Source organism: Candoia aspera, chromosome 11 (genome assembly GCF_035149785.1).
Source record: "Candoia aspera isolate rCanAsp1 chromosome 11, rCanAsp1.hap2, whole genome shotgun sequence".
In the NCBI taxonomy this organism is placed as follows: domain Eukaryota; kingdom Metazoa; phylum Chordata; class Lepidosauria; order Squamata; family Boidae; genus Candoia; species Candoia aspera.
Window position 1 is genome coordinate 24,837,889 of NC_086163.1, and position 10,948 is coordinate 24,848,836.

Genomic DNA, 10,948 nt, shown 5'->3' on the forward strand with positions numbered 1-10,948 from the left:
ACTGGCTGAGCAGGGAAGAGATGAGGTTTATTACCAAACAGCTTCCAGGAGCGAAGCCAGTCAGGACGGAAGGCAGGAAGGAGCGATTCTGGCTCCAAAGTCAGCAGAAGGTTGGGCAGGGACGTTAGGGGGCACCACTCAGAAGGAAAACTGGTGCTGAGTGCCCATAGATGCAATGGGGCCCCCACTTCCTGTGACCCAACAAAGGGGAGACCTCTCCGGACTGTCAGAATCCCCAGCTGCTGCCCTCCACCGGAGGAGGGACCCCCCGTCTTCCTTCCCCACCCACCCACCTTGCATGGCTGCTGTTTGGTTCCACCCCAGCTTGAGAGCAGCCCGAGGCTTGTGCGAATCCCTGCTGCAAGTCCGCTCTCTGCAATCTGCTTCCCCCCTCCTGGCCCTCAAACTCTCCTCCCTATCAGTGGATGGCGCAGTCCCTCAAGGAGAGTTCACTCCTCCTCAGATGTGGCTGCTCCTGGGTTATCACAGAGGAACTCGAAAACCTAAACTGACCAGGACTGGGGGTGGGGGCAGGACCAGCAGCCAGGCTCCTCCTCTTCCCTGGTGCAAGTGCGCACGCCCACCTCCCTCCCAACAGCGGCTCCCGTCGAGGCACGGAGGAAGCGGCCGTGCGGTCCTGCGGTGTGCAGAAGCACGTCCACTCTGCCACAGGCCCACAGAGTTGAAGCAGCTGCCGTGCATGGAGGGGCCATGCGGGGCAGGGGGAGGCAGGAGACACCCTGTCAGCGGGCCCCCATCTCTGCCTCTGGCAACCCCCCCCGAGGGAGGCGCCACCGAGCAGACGGGAGGCCGCTCGCCTTGCAGCTGATGGGGGGGCGGTGCTGCAGCAGCAACAGTTGGTGCAGTGGCGGGGAATGGGAGGCAGCCCACCCCTCTCTTTTCATGCTCGCTGGCAGAGAAGCAAGGGCAGGCTCAGCTGTCACAACGGAGGCAGCCAAGCACCTGGCGACACCCCGCCGGGACACAAGCCAGCCCTGCCCCAGCGCCACCAGACCTGCAGGGCAGCGCACATGCCAGGCGATGCTGGGTTGACACCCAAGCCGTGCTGGACAGCACTGGGGAGCGGTGCCTGGTTGGAGTGGTCAGTCTCCCTTCTTCAGCCCTCTTTGAAGAGCATCCCTGGGGAGCAGCGAGGCAGGAGTGACCCCGGGTGAGGAGCTGCAGGAGGGGCAGTCCCTCGTCCCCCCCTCTGGGGCTCTGCTACTCTGGAGGGCTGGCCCCTGCAGGGTCTGCACGTAGGAGAGGGCGCTCTGCAGGGAGGTCAGGCAGTATCCTTCCTCCCCAATCAGGTACCTTGGAGAAAGAAGGGAACCGGTCAGCTCGGACAGGGATCGTCTTCAAAGAGCAGCCGAAAAGACGCAGCCCTCCCGCTCCTCCTGCTAGCTAAGCCCCTCCCCCGCCACACTGTCAGCACCTGGCAGAATCAGGTCTTATTCACCCCCCTCATCGCACACATGGAACGTGCCAGGAAGAGCAGCGACTGCCACTTCGAGGGCCCTCAGAAATTTGCAGAGGGGGCCTAAGGCCAGGTGTCCAGAGACAGGGCGGCTCCAGCTTGCAACGCAAAGAGGCAGAGGGCAGAGCGAGCTGCCCACCCCCCGTCCTGCCAGGGGCTTCCGTCTGGCCCATGCCAAGTTAGACAAGGGCTTGCCACGCCGAAGGACCCCGCACCTACCCTTCGTGGGTGAACTCTTCCAGAGCAGCACACTCCGAGACCAGCTGGGGCAGGTTGCTCTTGAGGACCACAAAGGAGAGGATGGGCAAGAGGTCGTCTGCCCCGCTGCAAGGGGAAGGGTGGACAGTCAGCCCCAGCTCCTTAGCTCGGCAGCCAGTCAGTGGCTGTGTGACGGCGGCAACAGCGGCAGGGGGTTGCACACCATTGCCCATTCCAGGACATAGTCTGCCCAGAGAGGCTGGAGCCAGGATCAAGGAAGTGGCCAAGACAGCTTCGGAGCTGGCACCCCATCCAGATGCGATGCCTGCCGTCAGGGTACTCACATAGCAGCAGATGCAGGCTGGAGCCGGCTCCCACAGTATTCCTCGGCACATTCACAGATGACTCGCAAGGTCCGCACTGCCGAGCAGAAAAGGCAAGGAGTGGGTGAGGAAGGCCATGGCACAGACATTTGTGCACAAGAGGAACTGTGCCACTTCCTTTCACGCTAACACTCCCCACAAACACTTCTTGGGGCGCCCCTTCTCTGGCCCTCCGGGGCTGAAGGGCAGAGAAGTGGACTCACGCACAGAAAGTCTGGTCCAACCCCTCAACTGCTAGCCATCTTGCACACCCTCTGGGGATTATGGGAATAGTTGCCTACCATGCCTAGAGGGCCCCAATGGGGAAAGATGCTCTCAAGGGGAGGCCTATCCCATGCCTTGTGCAGCATTCACCTCCTCAGATCCATGCCCTTCCCTACCCAGAGGCACCCTGAATCCGCTTGCCTCTCCACCTAACCAGGGAAAGGCTGGTCTTTCCCTCTCAATTAGGAAGTCCAGCATGTCTGGAGGGGACAAGGCCAGAAAAAGTTGCTCGGATGCCATACGGCAGACTGGAAAAGCGGTCAGGGCAGCTGAAGCCTGCTGCATCTCTCTGAAGTTCTGGACTGAACACAGGGGAGGAGTCTCTAAGGCCCCTCCCCAACCCCCACAGCAGAGGTGCTTTCCAATGCCGCCCAGATCCAGCCTCCAGTTTGGCCTCCTTGGGCTTGCAGCTGCTGACCAGCTCCAGGCCTCACCGATGCACTCCAGCTTCCTCTGCGGGCAGCTGCTGAGAGGCAGGAGCAACAGCTCCTGCACGGCCGCCCAGTAAGGGGGAGGCCCTTCTCCCTTGGGCAGCCTGCCCTGGGGAAGCAGCTTGGAGGGGATGCCCATTTCTGTCGGAGAGCTCTTCCGATGCAGCTCCATGCTCCTGAAAAGAGCCGCTTCCTGGGCTCTGTAGACAATCCTAAAGACACAGAGGAAATAAAGGGGAGAGGGACTGAACAGATCCCACCAGGCGGGCAGGTGGGCCCGCTCTTTTCCTCTCATTTGCCCACAAACCAGTCCCAGCTTGCTCCAGGTCGCAAGATGCTCCTTGCCAGGAGAAGGGGGGGGGACTTTCTGCCTCTTCCCTGCCCAGCAGCCCCAAGGCTCAACTCCCCCAACTTGACCTTTTTCAACAGTGCCATCTGATCCTCTGCCAAGGGGGCGGAGAGGATGTTGGTTGGCCCAGCCTACCTGTACACAGCCAAGAGGGGCCCCCAGAGTGGGCCGAAGAAGGCTTCCTCCAGCTGCGCCAGGCAGTGATCCTTGGCAGCCGCAGTGTTGAGGCCTTCAAAAGCCAGCAGCACCAGGGACAGCAGTCGGTCTGCAGAGAGGAAGGAGCCTGCCCCCATCAGTGCAAGCCTCTGCCAAGCAGGGTTTCACCCAGAGAGAACCAAGATCCTTTTTCTAATCGTTAAGCGAGCAGGACAGACCCAGAGGATGCTGAGACCGATCTTGAGATCTCCCCCTTCCATGGGTTTGCCTGCAGCAACCTGCAAACTAGAATTCCCACCCCCTGGACCAGACCTGACCAGTCCCACTGCAGCTGCCTGCGCAGGGACCTCACCGATGGAGTTGTGGATGTCCTTCACTATTGCCTTGAGGGCCTCTTGTTGGGAGGCCTTCTTCCCAGCCAGGGGATCTTGCAGGGGCCCCGCTGGCCGGGCTTCAGAGGCTGACAAGAATTGCTCCAGGTCTTCAAAGGAGCTCTCCCGGTCTGCCAACCGGGGGGACGCGTGTTCTTCCTGTGGGGGAAGCAGCAGGCTCTGGTCCTCAATGAAGGGGGTGCCAGAGATGCTATGACGGAGGTTCAGCTTGTTGTGTTCCTGGACAGAAAACATGGAGTGCAGGCTCTGGGACAAGCGCAACCTCCGTCCCTCGGTGGCCGAAGGCGGGAAGGCCTCTGCGTCCAGCGAGGAGGAGAGGGACCAGCCGCGGGAGACATTGGCGCTGCTTTGGCTGACGAGAGGATACACACGACCGTAGACCGAGCACTGCAGCTTCTTCAGCAGCTGGCAGATGGGATGATCTGCAAAGCTGAGTCAAGGAAGGGGGACTTACTGAACCCGGCTGGGGGTCCTCTCCCCTGGGAAGCTGGGCAGCAGGGATGATCTCCTTCCCCACTGGCTCCCTCTGCAGTGACCGCTGTTTTGTGCAGAGGAGACATGGGCATGCCAAAATACCTTCCCACGCTTCCGAAAGAGGCTCAGGCAAAGCCCCAGCAGCTGAATATTGTTCTGTCCCACAAGCCGACTCAAAGCATGCTGAGGGAGAGGGACCCGTGAGAGTTCTTGAACTTAAGGCTCCCGCTTCCCAAGTATCATCCCCCACGGGGCCGGGGGAGGCGTACTTGTACATCTTGCCTGAAGCCTCCCTGCAGATCAGAGGGCTTCAAAAGCAAAGACCTCTCAGCTCCACATCTCCCTACCTGAGCAGCTGTGAGAGCAGCTTTGGCACCAAGGACAGATCGCTGGGATGCTCCTTCAGCTGGGCCTTCCACAGCCTTGGCCAGTCCTGTAGGGGGGAGCAGAGAACACCCCGTCCCCCACTGTGTCAGGGCATGATCCAGCCAGAGAGGGGGCACAGGGAGAGCTGCAGGTTTAGGAGTGCCTCACAGGTAATCCTTGGTTAACGTCAGTAATTGGGACTGGAATTTCCATCACTAAGTCATGTCATGCGACTGCATCGCTTAGCGATAGCAATCCTGGCACTCCCCATTGCTGTCGTTAAGTGAGGATGGCAGGCCATTAAGCAAGGCTTAGGCGACTCACAAGCAGGCTGGCCGGCAGGTAAGGCGTGGCACGGAGGGGCCAGGGTGGCTGCTGCTGGGCAGGGGAGGTGCTAAGCAACTTACTGCAGCATCTTGCGATCTTCCCTGCCGGCTTCCCCACTGCCTTTGCTCGTGGGAAGCCGGCAGGGAAATTCACAAACGGCGATCACGTGACCACAGGACCCTGCAACCATCATTAGTGCAAGCTGGTTGCCAAGCACCCAAATTGCAATCATGTGACTGGGGTGTGTGCTGCGACAGCCGGAACTTTGAGGACCGGTCATCTCTCTTCAGCGCCGTAACTCCAAATGTTCGCTGAATAAGCCGTCGGTAAGCGAGGACTACCTGTACAATAAATGTGTTCCCATTCGCCTTCCTTCACTGTTGGGCTCCCCACTGAGCTACAGCCCCCCCTCATCTCCCTCAGCCCTTCTAATAAAAAGTCACATCCTTCCCAGTCTGCCTCTGGGAGACCCCTGATTTTTGCACACCAAGCAGCACCCTACCCTCATGCGACGCATCCCTGGCGCTTTTTTACGTACGTGGTCCTGCTCATATTCCAGGACAGCGGCGTAGATGGCCCGCTGCTCCTGCTCTTCTGGGGTCAGCACTGCATTGCTGGAGAACCTCCTACAGCGTGGAGGAACACAGGCTCAGAGGAGACACTGAGGCACGCCCCTTCCCACCTGCGCACAGAGAAAGGCAGACAGGGCGTCCCATCCCAGCTCACGCACCTGTTGGTGGCTTCCTGCAGCCGCAGCCGATGCTCCTCCATCTTCCTCTGGAGCTGGGGGAGCAGAATCAAGGTCCGCCACGGCAAGGCTGCATCCTCCCCCAGAAAGCCCCCCGGTCCTCTGGCTAGATGGGCCACACGTTCCCAGCAAAGCAAACACCAAGCGGCTGGAACAGACTCCAGTCCCGCTCAGGTGGGGAAAACCCCAACGGCCGCCTACCGACAGGACTGAAGTCAGCCCAGCAGAGCCAAAAGATGCAGAGAGAGGAAAAACTCTTGAAGGCTGGTCAGAAGTCACACAGGGAACATTCGGGGCCCCTTTAGCCGGGGCAAGAAACACATCTAAGTAATCCCCGGAAAACTTCTTCAGTACTTAAAATGGAGGACAGAGAAAAATTACGGAGGGCAGGGCCTGACAACAGCCACTAGCCACCCCAGGGAGATGGAAGCCAAGGCAACCCCCACATCCTCCTCCTGGCAGCCCAGAGCCATGAGGCTGGCCACCCCCAGAAGCAGGAGGCCGGTCTTCGCACAGCACACTTGCCCTGTCGCAAGTGCCTCTCACAAACTTTGCTCAATCCTTTTTCCGCCTTTAACTCAAACCAAAATGAATGCATTCTAAGAGATGAGGAGGCCCCTTCCCCTGTTGGCTGCAAACGAGCCACACAGTCACTTCTGGGCCTCATCCTGGGGAGTGAGAAAAACCTGTTCACAATACCCTCATCAAGGAACGATTAACTCAGGCAATCAACCAAGCAGCAAACAACAGCCCAGTGAAGGAACTCCCAAGGAGAGAACAACACCCCCACCAACACAAGCAGGGCAAGCCACCGTATATAAACAGAAAGCGAGGCCCGCTCCCTCTTCGCACTGAAGACGTTGCCGAGTCTGGCAACGAAATGTCTGCAAGGAAAAAAGGCTCAGAGAGCACCCAGGACTCCACAGAACCTGTTCTACTTGAGAGTAGCTCTCTCCTAAAAGACCAAGAAGTCCTCCGACCACCCAAAATCCTCCTTTGGGTCAGATAAACAACACACTGCACTTTGCCAGCCTTCCTCATTTCACTCTCTGCTTTCTCCCTGTGCCTCAAAGGTCTTACCAGAGATGAGACACAAACGTGGACCAGACAGCTGCCGCAAAGAGGTGGGTTCTCCCCGGCCCAACCCACGCCCAACAATCGCTCAAGAAGTTCGCTGGGGCCGAAAGGGAGAAAGGATGAAGGACTGGCTGGCAGCTGGCTGCAAGGACAGCCAAAGGGAAACCAGATGGGACAGAACCTAGCCAATCCTGGCTGATCCCCCAAAGTTAGGCAGGGTGGGGATGTGGGATGGGAGACCCATGCAGGCTAGTATTCTGTGGGTTTGCCAGGAAAATGACATTGTTGCTGAGCTCCACTGGGGGAGTTCTTCCTTCCTTCACCACAGCAAGACCCAGAAAGGATACGGCCTCTTCCCGGGCTTTTGCGATCACCAAATTCTCCATCATCTGACGTTGCAGAGAGAGAGTCTGTCAAGCAAAAATAGCAGTAAAGCAACAGTCTGCTAAACTGAACAGGGAACGGAGGGCAAGGGAAAAAAGCATGCAACCAATATTTGTTTCCAGGGGGGAAGAAGCCATGCCTCATCTCAGCCTCGTTTCCGTCAGCAGAGAGGGCTCCTGAAGTCTCTGCCCCCCCCAACAAAATGCCTGGGCCACACTGCCTGGCTCACACGGGGACCCCAGAGTCGTGGAGACCCATCTTCCCGGGCCGGCTCCACTTGCCAGAGAGGTCTTCTGCACCGCTTGGCTGGGGTTCAGCCGGGCCAGCCGGGCCTCGTACGTAGCTCTCAGCTTCTGGTTTTGCAGTGACGCCTCCTCCAGGGGGCTGAGCTCCCTGCTGCAGAGGAAGACGCAGCGGCTCCTTCAGGGTCTGCATCGTCCGTCTTGCCCAGCCTGAGGCAGCAGGCTTGGGAGCCCAGCCAGCCCAGCCCCCCCCCCCGCCCCCTCTTACCTCCTGGGACTCTGCACTTGAGTGATCTGCAGCTTTTGGAACATCTCGGGAGGCAGGAAAGGCGACAGCTTCCTGCCTTCATCCGAGGAGACTCTGCGGTGCCGGGAAACAGGCGCAGGGCCCGCCGCCTTCTCCACCACCGGCTTGGCCTCTGCTTTTCCTGGAATCGGGGAATGAAGGAAAACAAAGACAAAGCCCCGCGTTGGCCAAAGCAAACATCCCAGCACTCACCAGGGGCAGGGCAGGCCAAAGGGCAGGCCGGAGAACAGGGTCCAGCGGAGGTGATTGTGAAAGGGATCCCTCCTTGGCCGCCTGCCAAACGGGCACAGCCCCATTTCGAACTCCAGCAGGGGAGTGACGCTCATCTTGAGCGCCACTTGGAGAGGAAGCTCAGGCTAAGGAATGGGACAAGCAGTCTCCTTCATGCCCAGGACCGTCTTCTTGACCGACAATTTCCCTTCTTTTTCAACGTAGGAGCACATTAGAAGATGACCGCACCACCTTCAAAAGAAGTCGCACGTTTCAGGATTGTACCAGCTCACAGGTCCCGTTGAAGCGGGGAAGATTTTCTTCTAGAGCAGCCTGCTTGATAAAAGACGTGTCTGTCGGTGTGTCTATTTATAAAAACCAACAGTGCTCACCTATTTTAGAAACGCTGCTCTTGGCTCTTTCCAGGCACTGCTCCGCTACTTTGAGCATCTTGGGAGTGTCGGGCGCCACATCGTTTTCATCCCCTTCAAGACAAGGAACGCGTGATCGTGTCTGTCCAATTACAAGGGGATGCAAAGCCCACCTCAAAAAGACCTCCAAGAGACTTCGGTGCCAGTCACCTTCCCCATCGGCCTGGCAGGATTTAGCCACTCGATGACCCCCTCCCTGGTGGGATTGCCCAGCTCCCGGAAAAGCCAACCATTCCTCCCCCAAGAAGGGCAGGCGGGACGCATCTGAAAGGCCTGCTCCTCTTGACGCCTCGGTCCCTGTCATTCTCACGTGAGCTGCGTTGAGGCACCCAAGACAAGCTGCAAAACACGCCTTTCTTGAACCAGCCTCATCGCCAGGGAGACCAGGGATGGTGGCTGACATGGGGAAGGCCTTGCAGGGCCAAGCTCAGCAGCACCAAGGGAAGTTATCTTCGGATTATTTAACTAATCCTGTCAAGGTTACTTGCAACTGAAACGCGCCCACATAGGGGGTTTACACGACTTCCATTTTGTTGTCCTAAAGACTCCAGCTCTGAGGCTCGCTTCCCAGAAGGAAATCTGTGCCTGCGAATGAGCCCAGCTATTCATTAAGATCCCACCTTTCCTTGAGGAGCTCAGTGCTGGGAGGGATGGGGAAAGGAGGCGTTACCAGTCACGGCTGCAGCCTCTTCCAGGAGGACCTGGGCGATGTAGCTGATGCTCTTTAGATACTCCACGTAGGCTTCCTGCCAAGGAGAAAAGTTCAGCAGGGCGAAAAGTCAACCCCCTCCTTAGAACCAGCCCAACATTTGGCTGCCCTGGGTAAACTTCCCTGGTGAAGCAGGAGGCCTGCTTCATCTGCCCTCCCAGGAGAGGTCAGAAAGTGGGTTCCTGCGCTGGCAACCCCTCCAATTTGGACCTGGTTTAGCAGCCTAATTAATCTTAAGAGGACAGAGCAGAAAACCGGGCACGTTCCTGGGAGAGGAGCTGATGGAACCCAGTGTTTGCAAGCCAGACCCGCCAAGGGGTTTTGCTGCTGGAAGCTGGTGCCTTGCCCATGCCTCTCCCAAGGGGTCCTAATTCAACTTGGACCACAGGGACTGCTGGTACATCAGATCTCAGGCCAGGCATGCAGAAGACAAATGGTTCATCCCCAGCACCGCAGGGGGTGTGGGGAAACAGCCCGGCCTAGGGAGTGGCTTCAGCCCCAAGTTGGCAGGGGGGGTCCACACTAAATGGAGATTACAGACAGCAGTAGAGGGCACTGGGGAGTGCCTTCCTCCACTGAACGCTGAGGGTTTCTGCTCTCCAGGCAACGTGGCCCATGGAAGTTGTAGTCCAAAGCATCTGGAGGGGCAGGAGGCGGGGAGAGGTTCAGCCAGCACAAGCCTGGCTACACCCTGCAGAAGGAGCGGCTGGGCCAGACGGGCCCCTCCTCTCCCGTTATCGCAGAGATATCTGAGGGGCTCTCCCTCCCGGTAAACAACGGGAAGGGGGCGGCCGTGGGAAGGCCGGCAGGCGCCTGGCGCCCTCTTCGAAGGTGCGCCCCAGCAAAGACAAGCCCGCTCCCCGCGTTCCAGGCGGGAACGCCCCCGGCGCGCAGCCACCCACCCGCAGACCCGACAACGCCCCCGGCGCTTCCTCAAAGCAGGAGTGTTGCCCCTCCGCCGCGCTCGCTCACCCGCGGCCGGTCGCCGGCGTCCAACTCTAGGGCGCCTCTGGCCAGCTTCATGGCGCCCTGCAGCGGCTTCACCGGCGGCTCTGCGGCGGCGGGCGCGGCCGCCATGGCTGGGCCGGAACTTCGCCGCCGGGAGCGGCGGCCGCTCGGACGGGGCCGGGCGGACTAGCGGGCCGCAGCCGGTGAGGTCAGAGGGAGGCGCGGCTGATGCCAGGCCGGCGCTGCCCCCGCGCGCTCCGCCATTGCTCAGCGGCGCGCCGGGAGGCAGGGCGCTTCGCCGCCTGGGGGAGGAGCGCCCCTCGCTCGTGACCAGGCGCGCCCGGAGCGGCCCCTGGAAGCCGCGGCTCAGCGGGGCCGTTCCCAGGGCGGGGGCCGGGGCTGGGGGGTAGCTCCGCGCATGGCAGCACGGTCCGTATCGCGCTGCGCAGCCCGTCCACAGTGCAGCTCGGCTGGTTCGGCGCTTGTTCAGGCCGGCGCCAGGCGAGGGCGCGAGGTTCGCCCTTCTTCCCGAGGATCGGCTTCTGCGTGGACAGTAGCCTGCCCGGCCCTCCTCGGAAGAACGGGGCTCCCCTCCAGGCGGCGAAGCCGGCGCAGCGCATCCTCTCGCCCAGTGAACCCAGCCGGGCTCTGGGCGCCCCCCCACACCCGCCCCGGCCTCTGGCTCGGCGTTTTGTGCACCCCCGGCCAGCCCGGCGTTCCCCTAAGCCCTGAGGGGAACGCGACGTGGGAACCCGCACTGGGCCATGAGTCCGTTGCGTCAAGCAGCCTGTCCCGACCGGGAGCCCTCCGGGATCGGGCGCAGGTCCACCCCAGCCACCAGGGCGCCCGGGGCTGCACCAAGGCAGGGGGAGAGCGCCGGAAGGGGAGCTCCAGTCTTCGGCGGCCGGGCGGGAGCCAGGAGGGGCGCAGGGCCCTCCCGCTTAAGCTCCGTCCCCCGCCTCCCAGGCCGGCGCCGCTCCTTGGGCGACCTCCCTGCTGGGCGTCGGGGCGGGCGAGCTCTTCCGGGCACCGCCTTTGGAAGAGCGGCCGGCGTACCCGCCCCGCTGCTCCCCTA

At 60.5% G+C, this 10,948-nt stretch overlaps 1 protein-coding gene across 2 annotated transcripts; it reads right to left on the minus strand.

The window, feature by feature from the left end:
- Positions 1-6: 6 nt before the first annotated feature.
- On the minus strand, positions 7-10,154 carry VPS9D1 (VPS9 domain containing 1). Of its 2 annotated transcripts, XM_063313120.1 has the most exons (15): positions 9,898-10,154; positions 8,887-8,962; positions 8,178-8,270; positions 7,537-7,696; positions 7,308-7,422; positions 6,990-7,052; positions 5,548-5,600; positions 5,356-5,443; positions 4,472-4,557; positions 3,611-4,080; positions 3,238-3,367; positions 2,757-2,965; positions 2,020-2,095; positions 1,697-1,801; positions 7-1,314 (listed from the first exon to the last, which is right to left on the minus strand). In XM_063313120.1, exons 1-15 carry the CDS (start codon positions 10,000-10,002, stop codon positions 1,104-1,106), a joined length of 2,040 nt encoding a protein of 679 aa, XP_063169190.1. In that variant the 5' UTR covers positions 10,003-10,154; the 3' UTR covers positions 7-1,103. The 2 variants fall into 2 exon arrangements, with proteins under 2 accessions (XP_063169190.1, XP_063169189.1); XM_063313119.1 differs by lacking the exons at positions 8,887-8,962; positions 9,898-10,154 and having other exon boundaries at positions 8,178-8,535.
- Positions 10,155-10,948: the final 794 nt, after the last annotated feature.